Source organism: Dendroctonus ponderosae, unplaced genomic scaffold, assembly GCF_020466585.1.
Source record: "Dendroctonus ponderosae isolate FM_Combo_2020 unplaced genomic scaffold, Dpon_F_20191213v2 Dpon_F_20191213_1, whole genome shotgun sequence".
Classification (NCBI taxonomy): domain Eukaryota; kingdom Metazoa; phylum Arthropoda; class Insecta; order Coleoptera; family Curculionidae; genus Dendroctonus; species Dendroctonus ponderosae.
Window position 1 is genome coordinate 50,635,233 of NW_026017110.1, and position 21,839 is coordinate 50,657,071.

The window sequence follows — 21,839 nt, forward strand, 5'->3', positions numbered from 1 at the left end:
ACGATTCATCGAAGATAGTTGCAGCTCAAAGAGCTGAAAATATGACCAACTCGTGTTGATTCCTGATTTTTGCCGATTTGGTAAAGTGGATATAAAAATGAACGTTTTCTGCCAAAAGCCCTCTTTGCTACAAAAAATCCCAACTTCCAATCAAGAGCACGCAGATTTGAAAATTTCACAGTCGATCGAAGACAATTGAGGCGCAAAACCCTAAAAATATGACCCAAATCCCCTTAATGTCTGATTTTTTTCCGCTTTGGTAAAGTGGGCATAAAAATGGACATTTTGGTCCAAAATCATTGTTTATTTCACAAAATTACAACTTCCAATCTGGAGCAAGTAGACGCTTGAAACTTTCACCATCCATAGCAGACAGTTGACGATCAAAGTGCTGAAAATATGACCCAGATAGCCGTAATCCCTCGTTTTTTTCCGATTTGGTAAAGTGGCATAAAAATGGGCGTTACCGACCAAAAGCACTCTTTGCTTTAAAACATCCGAATTTCCAGTCTGGACCAAGCAGTGACTCGAAACTTTCACGGCTAATCGAAGACAGTTGAGGCTCAACATGCTGAAAATATGACCGAAATAGCCTTCATCCCTGATTTTTTTCCGATTTGGATAAGTGGGCATAAAAATGGACGTTTTCGCTAAAAAGCAAGCTCCGCTTCAAAAAATCCCAACTTACAATCTAAAGTAAGCAGACACTTGAAACTTTCACGGTCTATTGACGATTTTCGAAGCTCAAAATGTTGAAAATTTGACCCAAATGGCCTTAATCCCTGATTTTTGCCAATTTGGTAAAGTGGGCATAAAAATGGGCGTTTTCATCCAAAACCACTCTTTGTTTCAAAAAATCGCAACTACCAATCCAGAGCAAACAGACACTCAAAATTTTCACGGTCCATCGAAGCCCGTTGCAGCTCAAAATGCTGAAAATATGACACAAACCGCCTTAATCCCTGGTTTTTGCCGATTTGGTAAAGTGGGTATAAAAATGGGCGTTTTCGCCCAAACGCACGCTTTGCTTAAAAAAATCCCAAGTTCCAATCTAGAGCAAGCAGACACTTAAAACTTTCACAGTCCATAGCAGACAGTTGATGCTCAGAATGCTGAAAATAGGACCCAAATCAGCGTAATCCCTGATTTTTGATAATTTGGTAAAGTGGCCATAAAAATGAGCGTTTTCGTCCAAAAGTACTCTTTAGACATGTTTGAAATTGCTCTCGTGTTCTACACATTTCATGTACAATTTAGACTAATAAAATCGAGGTAAAGGACGCGATGAGTAAACTTTCTGACCATATAAAGTTGCCAATTCCTTTTGAGGAAAGGACCAGTGCGAGCAGCCAGACGCGAGCAGATACGCAGTGCCTAAAGTCACGGAAAATGGTTGATTGTGAATTGCTGATTTACATTGATCAAAGAGCTTCTATCTCCAAAATTGAGCACGAAACTGCACGCCACCAAAGTGCCCAAACAACATAGACGCAAAATTTCATTAAGGCAAGTTGTGCAGAACTTGCAATTGAGCAAGAATCTCGCTTTTCTCCAAGAATTCTCCGCATGGTTCCAGTTCCAGTCCTCCTGGCAAATTCAAGCGTATTAAATCGGGGGCTCCACCCACGTCAATTCTGATCGAGCGCGGCATTGTCAATCGCAGTACCCGATTCTAAGTACCGATCTACCTAATGGTTCCCCACCTGGTGAAGGTATGACGAAGAAGGCGACTTCTATGCAGGGAACAGCAGCAGAAGTGACTGAGCCGCGAGTACCAGCGAGTCTTCGCCGCGAATTGTGCGAGTGAAAGAAGTGGTACTGTCAGTACCATCGGCTGTTGGTGCTCTTGTTCTAGCTCTGAGCTTGGATACGCGGTCGCGCTGAACTTTATCTAGGTGAGTTCGCTCAACTATTGTTCAAGCGTCCAAGCGATTCTACTTTGTTCTGTTAAACTTTCGTTAATACTAATCGAAATGCAAAAAGCAAAAAGTGTGTTTTTACACCCCAAAAGAGCATGGCAATTTTTGATCACTCATCAGCAAGCAAACATAATCCATGCACATAAACAACTAGTGGTTGCATAACACTAAACAATTAAACGAGCGTTGAATAATCGCTTGCTAATTAGTGGCTTTCACTAGTTGATGTTCAGCAAATCAATAGCAGGCCGCATATTGGCGCGGATCGATGTCGTTTGGGGACTTTAAAGTTTTAAAAAATTTAATTGCAAATGCTTCCTGGCCGATGCACGCTATTTATCAATCAATCAACGCAGCGAGTTCAAAAGGCTTTAGCGCACGAGTGTTATAATATTTAAGTCTCAATGTGCACGCCAACCCAGTCAATTGAATCTTGCACGTGTTGATCGTGATGAAGACGGAAAAAAATCATAATTATTTCAGACAAGGGATTTTCGTCGGATGAACATTCGTATCAAAGACCGAAGGAAAACCGCAGCAGGACTTTCGCAGACGATGCCGTAAATTTGGGTTTCTGCGACTGTTAAAGTCACCTGCAGGTATTTGCGTTTCGAATATCCAGTCTATTAAAGAGATTTTGAACGCGGCAAAGCTAATTAGTCGGCATACTTTACGACAATCCGTAAACGCTGAGCCTGAGATTTGCCAGATGCAAAAACACGCATACTGGAGTCTACCCGGAAAATGTGGCGCTGTTAACAAGATTTATACACGGGGTTTAGCTCATCAACTACTAATGTCTATTGTCCTAAAATTCACTAACTTCTTCCAGTTGAATTTTGCACTTGAAGCGATTATTTCGCGCTTGTGTTCTATTCCAAAGATCCGAAAGCTCCTGCGCAGACTTCCAATACCAATCCAGGTACTTCCAAATGAAAACAAGTAGCTACTTGAAAATTTGTAGTCTATAGAGGAAACACAAGTCTGCAAAGTGCAACCAGAATACTGTGCCAGTCTGATTTTTTACGGCTTGGTAATTATGGGAGTATAATAGAACGCGTTTGCTCACGTGCAGACTGATTTTCAAAAATTCGAAACTTCCGAACTCCGAACTAAAATAAGCAGTAACTTGAAACTTTCGAACTCCATAGACGCAACTTCAGGTTGTAAATCTGGTGAAGTTAAATGTAAATTCTGCGACATTTTGATTTTTTGCTGCTTCGTTTTAAGGGAGGTTTAATAGAACGAGAAGAATTGCTTTTAAAAATTCGAAACTTCCGAACTGAAACGAGTATCAAATTGAAACTTTTATAATCTATAGCAGAAAAGTCTCTCTAGACATTTGGAGCAGAAAATCAAAATCGTATAATATTGTGATTTTTAACTGCTTCGTAATTATGGTTGTGTAATGAAACGCGACTCTTCAAATACAATCTAATTTTCAAAAATTCAAAACTTTCAAACTAAAAGCCGGTACATTTTGAAATTGTTACCGTTTATATAGGAAACGAAAGTCTAAACATTTTGTGGAAAAAAACCAAAGATTGGCATCCACCCCGATTTTTTACGTCCTCGTAATTGTAGTTTCCGAGCATGTAATAAAACGCGTTTAATCAGGTGCAAACTGATTTATTTTCAAAAATTTGAAAGTCCCGAGATAAATTAATAGTCACTTATAGAAAAGTGCATTATGCAACTCTATAAGTTATGAAAATTATCAGAAAATCCTGCTAAAACCTGCTTTCTTACGGTGTTACAAACTTAGCTTAGTTGAACTGAACCCCTTCCATGTGCTATTTAGCTGAAAAATTTGTATTTCTCGAAGGAAAAATTGGCGCTCCGGAAAAATCCTCCGCCTCTGAAGATGCAAGCCACTCGTGCTTGTCAGGAAAAATGTTTTTCTAGTTGGTCTAAAAGCCAGAAACACTCTACCAGGTTCACTTACTTCTGCAGAATCACAACTCCCGAATTTAAAATTTTCCTGCGATATAGAGCAGAAGCTCCTGAATTTATGGCCAGCTTCGGTTGATTTAAAAAAAAAGTGAACCATACCAGGACAATTCTATATACATTTGCCTGCACAGTTTTAACACAACTGTGCCTACAGGGTTTCGAACTATCTTCGGTTGTGCGTATAATAAACGACATCCAATAAAAGTCACTATCGTGAGATATTTAATTAGCTGCAGATACTTCCTGTTCGGTGCATGCGAGAAGTACCCAGGTGTTCTTACCTATCCACATATAAACGAAAAAACCTAATAAATTACAAAGCACTGGCAGAAGTTATTCCAAAGCACGTCGGAGCCGCCATTTCGGCCAAGATTAATAATTTAAATGCAGGCTACGCCTTTTGGCTACGAACACGATCATATCTTTATTGTTCTGCAATAAGGAATTTTTCAATATTAAATGCCCTTCTATCTCGATCGACCATTTATAGATGGGAAAAATCACGATGAGATTAAGAACGCAATCAGCTCGGTTCAGCTACTCGAAGGACCAGATTTGGAGCCTAAAGAAAGAGCGAGTTGAAGTGTGTTTAAGCCGAATTTTGAGCAACAAGGTTTTTAGTTTTTTTTTTAACGCAACTATCAAAAAGTGAGCAATTGTAACATATAATTGCACCTTAATATTAGTCGTTTCGTTGTGAAAACACTAGAGTTCTCAGTGGTTATTTACCAGCTAATTTAGCAACTTCCCGGAAGATAAGCCAGGTCCATCTGTTACTCATGTTAGTTCAGTAAACAGCTTTGCCTGCAATTAAGGAAGTTGGCATTCGCCAAAGAAAAGCAAACTTTGATCGGTTGTTTGTCAATAATATTAAAACAAGCGATCCGAATGCTTTCCGCTCAACATAGAGAAATGTGCTCACCATAAATTCGCTTAAATGCCAGTGGATTTTTTCCTGCAGCTCGTCAGTATTTTCGCCCCGATTGGAAACCGATATCGCAAAGCAGTTACCAGCTAATTACAGAGCACCAGCATAAAGATGACAATCTTTGAGGCGCTCTGGTGCGAACTTGCACAATTCCTGCACATTTTTTTCAATTTTTTCAATCTTGTACCGTCTGGAATTTGCCAAGGCCGTGCCGACATCAACTAGTCCAGTGAGTTAATTTAGCTGTCAGCTCAAACATCCTGCTGAAAACCCCAAGCAATTGTTTATTGCCAAGATGTAATTGCACCCTGACTAGACCGGAGTATGGAAACCATAAATATGAATAATAAGCCATGGCCTGGAGGGAATACAGGCTACCATTATGGGCCCCAAGAACATTCAAAGTTCACTGAGTGAACTCAGTTCCTGGTGATTTGTTGCTGTTGTGTGACAAAGGAAATGGAATTTTTCCATTCGAAACTCACTCGACCCCAGGGTGGGGAATCAGAGCTAGTTGAAGGCAGGCATAAATATGGCTTGTATTTTCCAATAGGCTGCAGTCGAAAAATGCATCCGCATTCTTAGCATTTACCCCCCGTGTTCTTCGCCATATAAACACGGTCTCATTGCTAGTTGGCTATAGAACCAGACCACACAGGAGGATTAGCAAGCACATTATCGGTTCGATATCTGGCCAGTCATGTGAAAACCATTAGTTTTCCAAAGTAAATCAAGCATTGATCGGGCATTTAGAGAGTAAAGAAAATCAATTCTGAGTATGAGAGTGGCCAAATGGGCCTAATCTGGATTTGCTCAGGTTTGCCTGAATTTTTTTTCTGTACTGTGTTGTTTGAGTACTGTTGATGGTGCCTAGTTTTACAGCCTAGTTGGTCTTCTATAGCTTGCCACTGACGAATTTTTAAAGCGTCTGGACAAATACATTCAGTTGTATACCTGTGATTGCAAGAGCGTAAAAATTCACGCTGCTCCAACATTCAATAATAATTTTCAAAACTTGTCTCAGTTTAGAAGTTGAGAAGTTTTAAAAATCAGGCTACACATAGCAGGAAAATATGCAGTTGCATTTCTAAAATTGAAAAATCGTAAAAGATTGCAATGTAGCACGATTTCTCAATATTGTTGTGATTTTCATATCTGATGGTCTTCTGTAGACGCAAAATGTTTTAAGGTGTGGATGGTTTTAGTTTGGGAGTTATGATTTTTTAAAGCGAGTATCCACCTGGACGAAGACGTTTGCTTGCCCCCACCTGCGAAGGGAAAAGACGAAAAGACGCTAGAAGTTTAAAGTTGCAGCTGATTTTAGTTTGGAAGTTACGAATTTTTTAAAGCCAGTATGCAAATGGACAAAGACGTTCAGTTGCACACCTATGATTGCAAGACAGTAAAAATTCACGTGGCCGCAGGATTTTATCGTGTTTTCTGCAGCGTGTAAGAGCTATATATTGTCAATAAACGTTAAAAGTTTCAAATGCCTGTCTTTTTCCTTCTCGGAGGTTCGAATTTTTTAAAATACGGCCACACATGGGTAAAGACTACAGTTGCACACCTAAAATTGTGACACCGTAAAAAATCAAGATGTACGACGATTTATTGGTGTTAATGGAGATTTGCAGACGTCATGGTCTTCTATAGAGTAGAAACGTTTCAAGTGGCTACTGCATCTAGTTTGGGACTGACGATTTTTTAAAGCTAGTATCCACTTGCGCGAAGACGTTCAGTTGCACATCTATTATTGCAAACCGTAAAAATTCACGATGATCCAAGATTTTAGGATCGATTTGAGCACTTGTAGAGCTACATATTCTCTGTAAACCGTAAAAGTTTCAAGTTGCTGCTTTTTGCAGTTTGAAAGTTTAGAATTTTGAAAGTCAGGCTACACATGGGAGGAAAATGTGCAGTTGCATTCCTAAAATTGAGAAATCGTAAAATATTGCAATGTAGCACGATTTTTCAATATTGTTGGGATTTTCAGATCTGATGGTCTTCTGTAGAGGCAGAATGTTTCAAGGTGTGGATGCTTTTAGTTTGGGAGTTACGATTTTTTAAAGCGAGTATCCACCTGGACGAAGACGTTTGCTTGTACACCTATGATTGCAAGAGCGTAGATACATATTCCGTATCCGGATTTTACTATAATTTTCCGAACTTGTATATTATATATACTTGTATATGTATATATTACAAGTTACTGCTTCTCCTAGTTTGAGAGTTTCACATTTTTAAAAATCAGGCTCCACATTGTCGCTTGAATGATTATTTTTCGCTAATTCCGAGGGTGACTTTCGACCTGATACAAATTCTTGTACAACTTCTCAACGGAGAGCCTTTTTCTAATCTATGGGTGATTGTTCCGGGGCAATATAATAATCGAATAAAAATGTCCAAATGCTTTAACCAAAAAATCGTTTGCTATTCAAGCAACGTAAAGGTTAGCCAACTGGCTGAGGCACTGTTGACTTTGGCCATCCTTTGAAGATATCTGAATTGTTTGTCTTTTAGTGGTTTCCTCTGGTTCTGCTGCGGTGACATCAGATCTAAATTTACCACACCGGTTGGTTGACAAAAGGTGAACAGTTACACGAAAGCTGTTATCGTCGTTAGTTTCAAATGATTTTTTTCTGGTTTAATTTATTGATGAATTATAACGACTTATTCGTAGCCAACTGATCATCAGTCCACGCCAGTACAATCATTTCAAGGCTCTCAGTTTGGCAAAGCAAATCGCTTTCATTGCGTCCATTAAAAAGGAAAAAACCCACATTGTGCGGCTTATGGCCTTGCCATTTACATTTCATATCCCAATGGGTATTGTATGCAATGTTTTACTGTTCGATTTATCATTGGTGACTTCACATGCATTCTGATGAGTTTCACTTAACTTTTCACAAAATTTGAATAATTCCTGAAACTCCGAAAAAACTGCAAATTCCTGGGCTGAATATTATAGTAAATCCACTATGCAACAAAAATGTGTTAAAAACACTGACATGGGCGTAAACCGTAATCATCTGGGTCAGTGACTGAACAATCGGCTGGTGCGATTACAATGGATTTGTCATTAGAATACACCCACTTTCTTGTAAATTCTTAAGTTAGTTATTCAAAGGCTCAGTTGCTGAATACTTTATAAAGGACAATACGAAGCGAAAGTCTGAAAAGCTCCTTTATATGGAAATTCATTAAAAACTTAAAAATCTGCCGTTGGTTTTCTGGCAAAATCTCAATTTCCTTTTCTTCAGCAGCCATGAAGGCTCCAACAAAGATATGTAATTGTTGTCGGTTATTCAACCTCAGAAAAAACTAGTTTATTCAGTCTGTTCGCATTAGAGCTTGTACGTACCATTTCAAGTACTGCTATGGAGTTTAATAATGGCATTAAAATTGTGTGGAATCGCTCTAATATTATGTAATTTGTACTGGGAGATGTTTGCGGTCTTGGATCGACGTACGGTACTTTCAATCAACATTAAATCCGCTCTCGATTCACTACAAAAGTGCATTCCAGTTAACCGAAATTCCCCATTTTCTCGACAATCTTTTCAAGTGTTTTGCACGATAATCCTAGTGGACAATTAAAATCCACGTCGGGGCATCGCAAGCAAATTAGAGCTCGAGATTTAAATGCTGAGGTCGTTCTTGTTCAAACGCCGCAAATTCAGAGTAAATTGGTTGACTTGATAATTGCTTCTCATTTCCTTATCTGAACATTCTTCTTAACATTACACGTGTGGGTTGTTTTTTAAAACTCGTCAACAATTGGAACTTTTTAATAAAAAATCCAGTCTGCAGCGCGAATACTCAAGCACAACAACACAATTGAAATTTTCTTTCTTCAATTTAATTCTTCGTCAATCTGAGCATATTCCTCTTTACGAATATTAAGCAGCAATAATTTAAAGCCTTTTGGCATCTTAAGCAGGCACTACCAAGCCTTGGAAGCGAGCGTTTAAAATATTAACGATTTCTCATTGTTCTTTGGCACAAAAAATTAAAAAATAATAAATTTGCACTGTGATTTCACCTGGAAAACTATTAAACTCAGCAGAATATTCGCGCCAGAAGAATTAAGAGAGCAAAAGTTGGTATCTAAATTTTTAAAGTATCACCGCTTGAAGGCTGAAAAACAGAAACAATGGGCAGTTTTACTTTGAAAAACTCACCAGAGTACTTAAGAGTGCAAACGCTTGATGCAGAGCGATTTGCAGATTCTCAACAGAAAAATTGGAATTTCAGTTAGTTGACAAAACCGGTTGAAAACCTGTATTCGAGCCACAACACGAAAATCGTTTAAAAAAAAATCGCGAAGAAAGTTACAAGCTGATTTCACTAGGAAAATCTGCTCAAACTCAACGGATATTTTGCGCGCTAAATACAACTATTTTCCAATAAACTGCAAACTCTCCTGAATATTCTCCTTCACCAGCGAGAAATGCTGGTGTGGCCATTTCCAACAGGTTTCTCTAGCTGGCTAGATAACGTTGATAAACATTGGGAAAACCCATTGGAACCTCATAATATCTTGAAACTCTAGGCTTAATAGGCTGTTTCTAGCACCAGGAAGTGATGGTGCAAACACCTTCATCAGAGCGATAAACATGTTAACAACAGGTTTTGCCATCAAGACATGTTGATTATCGTCCGTGTCATTTTCCAAGACCTGCGGGGTTTTATGGTGTTTGAAAGGTGTAAATTTAGCAGGAATTTCACCTACTAGAACAGTGGCGGAGGGTTTTCGTCCCAATTCCAATGGCTGCTAAAAAGCCATAAACCAGCTCGAAAGGCGCAAACTATCCGGGCAAAATGCCTGCATAATTTAACATGTATTAGATCAGAGGCGACTCTAAACGGTTTTATGGAAGTGAACACGGAAACCGATCGAATAAATAAATTAATTCCAGAGTTCAACAGTCGCATATAAAATATTTAGAAAAACGCCTCGCAAGTTGCATAAATCTTGGGCGTTCTCCTTTCGATCCTGCTACGTTTGTTGTACCGTTACTCCAGCGGCAATTGGCATTTTTTCTTGTCTTAGGCGCATTTGCATATCCTGATGCCTGACTATTTAGCAGTTTTTTTGGAAAATGCCCTGCAGCCGCTTTGAATTCACCTCGCCAGTTCAGTAGGGAAAATTCAATTTGCTCATGCCTTATTTTCCTTTGGTGCATACCTATGAAACAGGTTGCAATTTAACTTTTAACCCACTTGCAGCAAAGTGGATAATACGTATAATTTTCGAGTCAAGGCGTTTCTCGCTGTTCTAATCTGGTTTCCATATAATAGGGACTATTTGCATAATATTCATGTGTGCAAGAATACCGGTATTTGTTAAAGGTGCTCGTACAAGGCGACAGGATTTGTTTCAATCGAAAAATTAGCTCTTGAATGAATAAGACAATCAGGGATTATGTAAAAGTTGTCTGGCTGTTTCTTTTAAATAATTCAATTGACGACGCGAATTTCTGCTAGAAAATCTTCCATTTCCTCTTTCGGCAATTAAACTCGTGTTTGAATTTCTCTGCCCGTGTTTCACTTTGAGGAATAGCTCTGCTTGGCTGGAATAATTGAATTACTCCTGATTATACAAAAGAACCGGCTGCTTCTATAGAAAGTTGTTTTTATATTGCAACAGTTGGGCCGTTTGTTCCAAGCTAAACGTAAAATCCTGCTAGATAAAGCGGCTTGTATTCGACTTAGTAATTCGTTGACGCGAATCATGCTGATTAAATGCTTCTAAAAATTCCCATGACAAAGCTGTGCTTAAATTAGCATCTATAATTCGTCGATTTAATGACGCACTTCTAAAAAATGTTTCGCCAGTCATTAATAATTCTGACTAATTGGCACCCCAATTCGCATGCTGTTTGTTCGTCTTCTGGACGTAAACAGTGGCTTTTCCATTCCAAGAACCGAAGTGGTAACGGGACCATTTTGGGTTCCTCTCTGGTGCTTCTAACAGCTAAAGCTCAGGCTGACGACATGCTTCGTCGCCTGAAAAACGAAGATCTGCTTCGCTGGCTAGGAAATCTCAAATTCGGTCATCCATCCGAAGACTGACAAAGAACCATTTATCCTGCAAAAAATCAGCAGGAAATAAATCATTTGGCACAGACAAAATATTAAGTTTTACAATGCCAAGTTAATACCAGCTTGGAAGCTGGTTTCTATAATTGAACTAGAGGTGAAAACACCCAATGCGTCAAGGAGAACGACTTAATATTTAGAAACTTGATGTCTTGATTTGTTCTAGGCAAAAGTAATCAACCAAACGTTTCGCTCGCACCAGTGTCCTTATGCATCCTCAGAGGCTATTTTCAAACACACTCGAACTTAAATGGTTCAATTAGTCTCCAGTTGGCTGTGAGCTAACATGGGGATAATTCGATAAATGTCCCCCATTGGTCACATTTGATGAACTGAACATTTCGTTGGTTTTTCGACAATTTCCGATCCTGGTCGGCCGGAATTAGCCGGACTATTTCAACGGAGCTTCCGGTATCGGGTTGAATGATTAATGAAAGCCCCAGGAAAATATTATTCCTAAAATTTCCCGGTTGTTTGTTAGTAAATGAGCACAGCAAACGCGGGAATTTGCTACTTTAATGAGTCGCATTTGGTTGAACTGAAATGTGCACTGGAAACTGGATTAGTTTAATTTTACGAGGCAGTTTAGTAAAAAACCTAGCAAGATAATGTGTTTTTCTTTGATTTCAGGCAACAACAGCATGATATTTGGTCGCTAGAAGCCCAAGTGAAATAAGAAGTAAGTTGGACGTTAAAGGGTTCAAGCGTACGCTTTTGAAACCGTGCGGAATCTGTTGAATAAATTCGCCATTAAAATGCCAAGTGCGATATGGGGCTAACCTTTTTTTAGAATATAGAAGAAACATGGATCTATTGATGAAGTACAGCTAAGAAGTCCATTGATATTTTGACTAATGTTTAGAATTTAAAAATTGAACGTTTTAGAGCCGCTGTTGAAATCGTGCAGGTCCAAATTAAAAAATCGCACTTTTGAGCCAGAAGGAGATAGAGAGCTGACAATTTTCAGAAATGTAGACCAAAGATCGAGCTATTGATGCGCAACTAGAAAGCGAATTAAGCTCCAGACTAATTTTGGAAAATTTTTGAAAATATGCATTTAAAAGTCGCTTTTGAAACCGTGCAGGCTCTAATGAACAAATTCGCCATTAAAAGACCTAAGTCGGTATAAATCTGCACATTATAGTCAATATAGAAGAAACAGCGTCCTATTGAACAAATCTAGCTACAAAGTCCATTAAGGTCGTCGGTGGTTTTTATAATGTAAAAAAATGAGCGTCTCAAAGCCGCTTTTGAAACCGTGCAGGGTCTAGTGAATAAATTAGCCCTTAAAAGCCCTATTCTGGTATCAAGCTGCACTTTATAGAAAATAGAGAAGAAACAGCGCCCTATTTAAAAAATGTATCTACAACGCCTATTAAGCTCTTCGGTGATTTTTAGATTTTTTTAAAATGAGCGTCTCAAAGCCACTATTAAAACCGTACAGGTTCTACTGAATAAATTTGTCCTTAAAAGCCCCAAGCCGGTATAAAGCTGCAACTTATAGAGAATATAGACAGAACACGGCCCTATTGAACAAATGCACCTACAAAGTCCTTTAAGCTCTTCTATTATTTTGAGAATTAACAAAACTGATCGTTTCAGAGCCGCTATGAAATCGTGCAAGTCCAAATTCAAAAAATCGCAGTTTCGGGCCGTAAGGAGATACAGAGCTGTAATTTACATGAAATGTAGACTAAATATCGAGCTACTGAACAAGAGCTACTCGAAAACGCGTTAAGCCTCAGACTAATTTTGATAAATTTATGAAAATAAGAATTTAAAAGTCTCTATTGAAACCGTGCCCGCTCTTCTGAATAAATTCACCCTTAAAAGCCATAAGCCGGTATAAAGTTGCAGATTATAGAAAATGTTTAAGAAACAATGCCCTATTAGACAAATGTAGCTACAAAGTCCATTAAGTTCTTCGGTGACTTTTAGAATTTTTTAAAAATGAGCGTCTGAGAGCCGCTGTTGAAACCGCGCAGGACTTATTTAAAAAATCGCTCTTCAAATCTTTAAGCAAATATAGAGCTACAATTTATTCCAAAAATGGAAGAAGTAAGGTATTTTTTATATTGGTGAATTTGGAAATCACTATCAAAATACGCACCTATATGTCGCTCTTGAAACCATACAGACTATATTGAATAAATTCGCCATTGAAATTTCTAAGCCGATATGGAGCTGCAATTCTTAGAGCGCATAGAAGAAACAGTACCCTATTGACAACGTGAAGCAACAAACCTCAAAAATCTCTTTAATGATTTTTTTAGTTTTAAGCTCGATTTTAATCGCGATTTAAAGCCGCTATTAAATCAGCGCAAGTTCGATTTAAAAAATCGCTCTGAAAAGCTTGAAGGAGAACTTGCTTGAAGGAGAGCTAGAATTTATTACGAGTGTAGCGCAAGGATTGCTCTCTTGAACAGGAGAACAGAAAAATGAGCATCTTGAAACCGCTGTTCAAACCGTGCAGTCTCCTATGAATAAATTCGCAATTAAAATTCATGGGTAGATTTAGTGCTGGAATTTTTACAAAATATTTAAAAAGACTTTAAACTACTATTGAAACCGTGCCGGATGTATTTAAAAAATCGGGCTTAAGAGGTTTAAGAAGATATAAAGCTACCGTTTGTCCCAAATGCAGATCAAGTATGGTTCTATTGAACAGGAGAGCTTGGGAAACTCGTTAAGCCCCAGCGAGATTTTTGTAAATTTTTGAAAATGCGCTTCTCGATTGCTGTTGAAACAGTGCAGGCTCTATCGAATCAATTCGCCATTAACATCCCTAAGCCGATATAGAGCTGGAATTTTTACGAAATATAGTAGATACATGATTATATCTAACAAGTGGAGCTGCAAGGTCCAATCAGGGTTATACTAACTTTTTTTGGTTTTTTCAGAATGCTGCCATTGGAGCCGTGTCGGTCCTATTTGAAAAACTCGCTCTTAAGAGCTATAAAAACATACAAAGCAATAATAATAGAAAATGTAGAGCATAGGGCAGAAAGACCGATTGGGTCGATAGCCTTTTTCTATAGGAAATAAAGATTATTTATAAATTTATATTGAATTAAAATTGAATATATTATTGAATATAAGTCAAATTGAAAAATGCACTAAGCCCTAGTGAAATTTTTGTAAATTGAACCAGAACAGGTTATATTTCACAAAATTGCTCTTAAAAGCTCCAAGCAGATAGAACGCTGCTACTGAAATATTGAGTTTCAACTTTGAGCCACAATGTAGATAACTGTGCACACCACACTTTCATTGAAATGGAACAACTAGTCAAGGTAAAAGCATTTTAAGCTCGCCTTGAATTCGTAATATGTGTGCATAGGAAATTATCAGTTTCGCTACCACAAAAAAAACCCTCAATTCACGTTCACCTTTGCCAGCATTTAGCTGTAGCTAATGTGGATAGTCAATTTGCAAAATGCTCCTTAAGAATTCAATCTTTCCGGAAAACAAGCCAGTGACAAATAATGAAAAAGTTGCACTCACTTCCGGCGAAAAATCACGTCATTGATCAACATCTCAAGTGATTCATTGTTTGACTTGGTAATTAGCGTCTATTTCGAAACCTGTCATCTGCATGAATTGAGTTGTATTGTACTCTTTTAAAGAGTAAATTGAAGCTAAAAAGCCTTTAAGTGCGTGCTACAAGCTTTCTTCCCACAATTGATGAAAAACTGAAACCTACAAAATTCCCAACCGTGCTTAACAGTACCCACATATCGTAACACGAAGATCACAATTAGAAAGTACCATCGAAATGGCTTTTGCCGGTCTAAAGAGGATGTTCAACCTTCACCTAGTCGTGCGGTAACACTTCTTATGCTCTTTAACAACAAACCAGGAGGCCACAAAATTGTTATTATCAATATTTAAAACATAATTTCTGGTTTGAAATTGAAAGTGATTCGACCAGGCCCAATCCAGGTCAGCAAATTTGTCCGAGTGCAACAACTTTCGATTTCCTCCACCTCTTGTTCGGTAATAACGCTCGTTATGCACGACTGTCGGCCCAATATGAACGTTAATTTATTGCCGAAAATTTGCACTGTTCCATTACGTCACTCAGTCAGTACCATATGTTCATGTTACAGCCTGGATTCTTCATGATTCCATCTCAATACGGGGAGCGATTAATTGGATTTTAAACTTAAAAATTAAAAGTTAATGAATCTACACGCACATCCATTGTCAGGCTTAATACGTTTTCTGATTAGGCGTCGTTTCAATGCCTATAGCTTCGCACACCCATAACGAATTTTCTCATTATTCACCATACGATTCGAACAAAGGCGAAAAGTTCTTCACTATTGGGGGGTTTTTGTGCAATACTGCCAGCCAGTGTCTCGCTACAAAGAACACTTCGTAAGTGAGACCTGCTTTGCAAGCAATAACTGGACACCAGAATCATAAATGAGTGTTAACCTGTTTGGCTCTTAGTCACAGCCATCAAAACTAGCGGTTATTTGATTTTTTCAGGCTAGGGGCATGCTTTGGGCAAAAGGCGACCATCTCGGACTGCTTGCAATCCTGCTGGTTTTAGCTCTGTTTTTTCGGTCACGCTAAGAGCATGGCTTGGTTGAGGAAACCATCAAGCCCGCATTGCGTGAGATAAAAATGTCAGTCTACAAGCCTAATGAAATGTTTGCTGCAATTGAGTTTTTTTAGTTGATTTTTTGCCAAGTAAAACGTTTAAAACCCCAACCATTATTGACTTGAATCTCTATGACTGTCCATCAAGAGTTTCTGTTTTAATTTTCTCTGGATGCTGAAACTACTGAAAAAATGACACAAAAGTGGCGCAAAAAACATTTTTCGAACGTAAACATGTTCGCAATCACGTAATGTTCACGCATTCTATTACTGCATCGATTGGGCGCGCTGACTATTCGCAAATACCTCGCCTTGATGAATGGCAATATTGTGCAAACCCCGACCAGTTTTAGCTCATTAAACCGACATTCAATCTGCTGATCATAAATCATTTGGTGGACGTTCGTAAAAATTGCATAAAATACGCTCCCTAAATTGCACTGTAGAGATCCGAATCTAAAGTGCTGCAATAAATTCCGGGGGACCTGCCGCGACCGTTACAGTCCACAAGAAAAATGATTCTAGAACAGTTTTCTGGAAATACTCCTCGAGAGAAGATATGGAGAACATAAAGTTCATTTTAACCGCTCCCAATGGATAAAAGCGCGCAATTTCTTAATTATAATTTTAAGCTGCATTCAAAGTTGAAACCGCCAGCATGTTTGTCTTTAAACGGTTGCCGAGTTCCATCGGTCGACCATGCGTTGTTGTCGAAGGAATTTCGTAAAAAATGTCGCAAGATCTTTGTTCCAAGGCTAGCCAGTGTTGCTTTCAGCTTATTAAGTTGATAGTGTTACATTAAAATTTTCGCGTTATTCGATTCTAAGTGGCGATACGTCAAAACACGCTTCCACCCAAGGCTAAATTCTGCATACCCAACAAGCGTTTCGCCTTTCCTCACAAAAAACCAATTCCTTGTCCAATTCGGGTCTATACGTTCCAATCTTCAGGACATAAAGAGCTTCTTTTGTTCCCTAACAAAAATCTGCAGGCTCCCTTTGTTATCTTCTGGGTCCTCGGCAGAATCGGCCTCAACCAGCCTGGATGTTTCAGATATGCGCCCTCCAAGTGTTTGCCTCCTGCTACCGCTAATAGCCCTAGTTTCGTCCCAATCCAACTATGCCGACCAGGCCAACAGTATCGGATATCAAGGCGAAGGCCTTCCGCCTGAAGCCACTCTGGATGGCAAAGTCACCAAGCTGGATGACCTCAGCCCGGTTATATTCCTCAACCGGACCAAGGCTGCACTCAATTGCGCCGCCGGCTCCATGCTGGTAAAACCCTCTCCAAAACTGGATAACTCCTAACTAACAGATGAATTTTCCAGGTGGAGCTGAAATTTAATGACGCCTTCCATGGAATAGCCTATGCGGATTTTGATCGCAACTCCGCATGCCAAGTGACTGGAAAGGGAAGCCACAGCTACAAGTTGGAGCTGCCTTTGAAGGGATGCGGCACCAAACAGGTACCAAATAAGAAAACATTTCTTCCAGTCTTCAATCTTCTTTGAGTCTCTAGTTGCTCATGAATTGAATTCTGTTAGTTCTCTGATTCATCTTCCTCCTCCATATGTGAATATTAAAAATTTCCCAAAGGACAACTTTTTGACCAGTTTATTACCGCAACTTTGAGCGATAAATTCCCATATTCCTGCAACACTTCTGTTGGCCATAAAACAGCAATCTCATGTCATCTGGAAAATTGGTAAGTCCGGAGAAAAAAGCCCGCGTTGATTTACCGCAAAATAAATGGAAAAGTAATTGTCTGGACGGTTTTCGGATGCGACGAAGTTGCTGTTCGTTACAGCTGGACAGATGCAATTTATTCCCAAATAGTCTGACGATTTTTTCTCTTATCCAGGAGCCGCAGCGTGTGTTCACCAATAACATTGTGGTGCGGTTTCATCCCAACTTAGAAATGGATGGGGACGAGATTATTACCATTGTATGCAGATATCCGCCTCCAGTAGCTCCAGTTCCTCCCATTCCCTTGCCCATGTAAGTAACAAAGTTGGTTTTTTAGCCCAGCGCTAATTTATTGCTCAATCCGCGTCCATTGGCAGTTTTATTGCTCGCGTTGAGTGGCTCGAAAATTACCATTTAAGCCCGAGATGTTATTGCGGAACAGTTGCCACATAAAGATTTTACGATGCATTTCGGCTTCAATCGCTCGTATTGGACAATAAACCAACAATGTATCAAATTCCAGTAAAGAAGCTGCTGCTCCGGTTGCTGCCCTGGAGCCCCCACTGAAGGGTTTCCAGATTTTGCTCATCATCTGCGGAATACTCTTCCTTTCGTTGATGCTGCTTGGATTGGGCTGTTCCTACTACTGTCTTCGACGCCGGCCAGTTGCAATAATCCGCCCGTTTTCCAGCATTGGAAGCGACTCGGAAATCACCAAACTCTCCGGGAGCTCGCTAGGTAACTCTTTAAAATCAGGGCGCAGTTCAGAGCTGACTGATTGCTTCCTCAAAGGTACGCTGTCGATGTTTGAGGGCCTCAAAATACCGCGCGCTCATGCCCCGGTTGCCATTACGGGAAGCAGTTCGGGAAGCGAGGAAGGAAACCTCATCAGTGACACGCTGCCTTCGGATTATCCTTCTGAGTCTCACTCAGAAGTTGAGGAAACTCGATCGCTGCCGGTAAGACCACGCCTATCAATTTCCGCTGATGTTTTACTCCTTAATGCATTTTAACGCAAATTTTGTCTTATTTTTCACTGAGAACATGCGCGGTCATTAAAAACAAGCTCATTAAAAGACTCGCCAGACTCTTCACATCACAGGAATAATCGACATTTTATGTGCATTTTGAGACAGCCCTTAGTTTTTTTTCGGGAAAAGTATGGGTTGTTTTTACACATTTGAAACCGTTTCCTTTTGTGCGCCTAACATATTCTCACATCAACTGAAAGCATCTTTAACTGTATCCAAACAAAGCATGTCTGGGACACAGTTTCTGGCCCTTAAACAACGTTGCTTGAAGTCAATAACAAAAGCGCCGTCTAGAGAATGGGAAAATGCTTATTTACACTGTCCCATATAGGTAAGTAGGTCGGCGCCTTTCCACTAAACACGCCAGCAAATGTTTGCGACATCTTAAGCAAACAGACTGAGGGCATTTAATAATTTCAGGTTTCCTCTGCCGGCAGCTTTGAAAATCGGGCATTTATCCAGGATAATGGCAGCTTTTTCGGCTCGGAAGGTTACGGGCACACTCAGGAGCAACAGGTTCAGAACGCATCCTTCACCAGCTCCTCCGAAATGGTTTCTCGATTCCCCATTGCCGTTAAAGGTAATTTTTTGGCTGATGTCCGTGAGATTTTTCATTCGCGGATATTTTGCAGGCGAACCGCCGAACTTTGATGTGCAGGTTCGTGTCAAACGGGCTCCTCCATCGCCCCCTAGTTTGTCGTTTTCTGACACTGAAAGCATGAGGACTGAACGCAACCTGAGCACCATTCCGGAGCAACTGGAAGACATGAGCATCCGATCAGTTTCGCCTCCAATCACCGAACGAACCCACTTTACGTATGTGCCTGAACTGCATCCGCCTCCAAAGCACATCCAGCCTGCGCCGACCTTCAACAGGTGAGATCTAGAGGACATTTTCACCCCGTGCAGGAGTTTGATAGGACGGTTTTGCAGAATTCTGCGCAAGCAGCAGGAGATGGCCGACGCCAGATCGATAGCTTCGCTCAACACGGAAATGACTGACACTCATTCGATCACGGAGACTTTGGATGATTCTCATCACATGTTCATAGCTCCAGTTCCTCCGCCTCCACCTCCAATTGTTCCCAAACAGAACTACATGGTGCAGATGGAGCGACCTGGAAAACTGGAGCCGCCAATCACTCCAATGCATAAGCCTGAGATTACTTCGCATGTGGTGGACGATGTATTTTTGAGGACCATCACTGAGAAGAAGACCTTTGAGGATATTGAGAGGCATAGAAGGTGGGTTTAAATTAAAGCGCGGGCGTGTGCTCCTCAGGAGACTCTGATGATGGTTTCTCTGCAGGTTGATTACAGAGTTCCACGCCCGACCTAAACAGCCACCAGTGGCGCCAATAGAAGACACCAAATGGAATGTGACCATCAAGAACTACCCCGTGCAGGCGGAGCCTCCAGACTGGGAAAACTTCTCAGATATTTCCTCGGCTTCCGGGATGACGTTGACTCCAAAACTGGAAAGGGCGTCGCTTAGTTTGCCACCTCAACCTCAAATCGACGACAACAAGTTACCACTCAACGCCCCTGAACTAGTGAGCAATATCGGCCCTCGCACCACTAGGAGAATGGTTACCAGCGAGTTCAGCAACATCCACAGGTATTTTCCTCCTTATTCGTCCATCAGTCGCAGCTGGAGATCAACGTATTTTCCTTCCGGTAGAGACAGTTTGCATGCGGCTGATGAAAGTGAAGAAACTTTCCTGTCCACCTTCAATGTTCCCTTGGAGAACCCTGCGGTGCCCAACTGGAATGTTTTAATCCGCGTGCTGCAACCGACAGAGCAAGAGGAAGAAGGTACGGAAGCTGAGGGTGATTATGATCCTCTTCACATTGCAAAATTTCTTTTGCAGGTCCCGTGATTGAAAGTGCTGAAACTTTCAACTCCCAGTTGACGTTGAGCGACAAGATGAAATGGAGGCAGATCATCACCACTGAGTCCACGCTGCGCACCCTCCTAACCGAAGCGGTGGTGAAGGAGGACTTCGAAACCATTCGAAAGGATCAACGATACGAGAAAATCTTCGAGCCCCCCAAGTGGGACGTGATCATTCGCATTCTGACTCCGGTAGTTGAAGTCGATTCGTCGACTCCTCATGGTTTGACCGGAAATTGTTACAGATCGACAGGCAGCCGAAGTCGCGGTTCAGAAAAAAGAGCGATTGGGACAACCGCAGCCGAAGAAGCAGCCTGCCCACTTTGTATGAGTACGACTCCGATGGCGGAAGCAGCGTCAAGACGCTGACTAGGGACTCCATGGTGTACCCAGCAATGCCCCAAAGGTACGGGTTAGAGTGACTCCCAATTTCATCTGGTCAAACTGGGGATTTTTCAGGTCCTCACGCTCCAGCTGCAAGAGCGAAGCTGACCTGAGGTCAATGTCTGAGATGACTGTGGACTTTGGTAGACCTGATCATTTCGACACCCAATCGGAAGCTTCCAGCTATTATCCAGATCGGCAGTACTACGAGGACTCGGAGGTGGATGCTGGCTCCACCCATGGAAGATCCTTAGCCAGATCGCTCAGCCAGCCGAGTTTAGCCAGATCAGCAAGTGAATTCACCGAAAGGTACTATCGAAAACTTTGAGGAAAACCTTGATTAATCGTTGGGGATATCAGGTGGGTGGCCCCTTCACGTTACGACACAGCCAGCGAATTCACCTCGCCAGAAGGAACTCCCAAGTCGCAAAGAAGCACTCGAATGCAGCACTACCATCTTCCAGCAAGCGACCAGCAGTCGTCCTGGCAAGCAAGCGAGTCCAGACGAACCACCAGAGGCCCAGCCGCCACGACTGAGCAAGTCACTCGAGAGTTCAGGTGAGGAGGATTGATTTTTGGGGTAATTTTTCATGAGGTGTTTCGCTGGCAGGAGTGAGGCCAAAACCAGCTTTATGGGGCCACCACGGAAGGGCTGGTTCGGGGACAATGAAAGCGAAGCCAGCTACAAGTAGCCATGGAAGCCATTTGCCTAGAAAAAGTCGATTGCCATTTTCTCTCCCAAGTTAGATTAAGTTTAATGCTTCATTTGCGTGGTGAAAAGCCCCCATAAACGTGCCGATCTCCAGAGAACTGCGTGTTAATTGTCGTGGCCTCTCTTTGTCGGCTTTTCTCAGGCGCAATGACGCAAACCGTTTTCGATATAGGAAATTTCGATAATTTAATTCCCATTAACCTGCTGATGTTTGTATCGGTCTCTGCACTTTGACTGTTCGAGTTGTACAATAATTTTACCCCTAACATGTACTTAATAATTTTTTAAATTGTAACTTGCTGTGATAACCATTTTTCTACTATTTTTGCTATTTTTTACCCGGGCGTTCCACCCGATTTTTCACTTTTCCGTTGCGGTTTTGGTTCGCGGAAAACTGAAGAATTGGGTACCTTTCCGAGCGCGTCTTTATCGGTTCTATTTGGCTCTATGGAAAAATAACACAAAGAGCAGCAGGTGCCAGGTCTAGAAACTTTTTAGTGCGCCTGTTGCCGGCCTCTCTTTTTGCTCAATCTATATTTTATGGGTGAAGGGTTTCTTTTTTACTTAACTTTAACTCTATTTGTGCAATGTTGGAAAATTGCAATAAACGTCTGGCTTTAGTT

General features: G+C 40.7%; 1 protein-coding gene across 2 annotated transcripts; it reads left to right on the forward strand.

Moving 5' to 3' along the window:
• Positions 1-1,656: 1,656 nt before the first annotated feature.
• On the forward strand, positions 1,657-21,837 carry LOC109538775. 2 transcript variants are annotated; one of them, XM_019906154.2, is made up of 17 exons: positions 1,658-1,895; positions 11,533-11,581; positions 16,564-16,784; positions 16,838-16,975; positions 17,371-17,507; positions 17,719-17,933; positions 17,988-18,154; positions 18,647-18,806; positions 18,859-19,102; positions 19,160-19,471; positions 19,536-19,844; positions 19,908-20,041; positions 20,098-20,312; positions 20,366-20,526; positions 20,580-20,813; positions 20,865-21,062; positions 21,115-21,837. In XM_019906154.2, the coding sequence occupies exons 3-17, from the start codon at positions 16,566-16,568 to the stop codon at positions 21,194-21,196; spliced, it is 2,925 nt and encodes a 974-aa protein (XP_019761713.1). In that variant the 5' UTR covers positions 1,658-1,895; positions 11,533-11,581; positions 16,564-16,565; the 3' UTR covers positions 21,197-21,837. The 2 variants fall into 2 exon arrangements, with proteins under 2 accessions (XP_048526103.1, XP_019761713.1); XM_048670146.1 differs by lacking the exon at positions 11,533-11,581 and having other exon boundaries at positions 1,657-1,895.
• The last annotated feature ends 2 nt before the right edge of the window (positions 21,838-21,839 follow it).

Coding starts and splice junctions, on each gene's coding strand:
- LOC109538775 (XM_048670146.1), top strand. CDS start 16,566: ATGCGCCCTCCAAGTGTTTGCCTCCTGCTACCGCTAATAGCCCTAGTT. Junction 19,845..19,907: donor GAGTTCAGCAACATCCACAG/GTATTTTCCTCC, acceptor TCCTTCCGGTAG/AGACAGTTTGCATGCGGCTG. Junction 20,042..20,097: donor GACAGAGCAAGAGGAAGAAG/GTACGGAAGCTG, acceptor TTTCTTTTGCAG/GTCCCGTGATTGAAAGTGCT.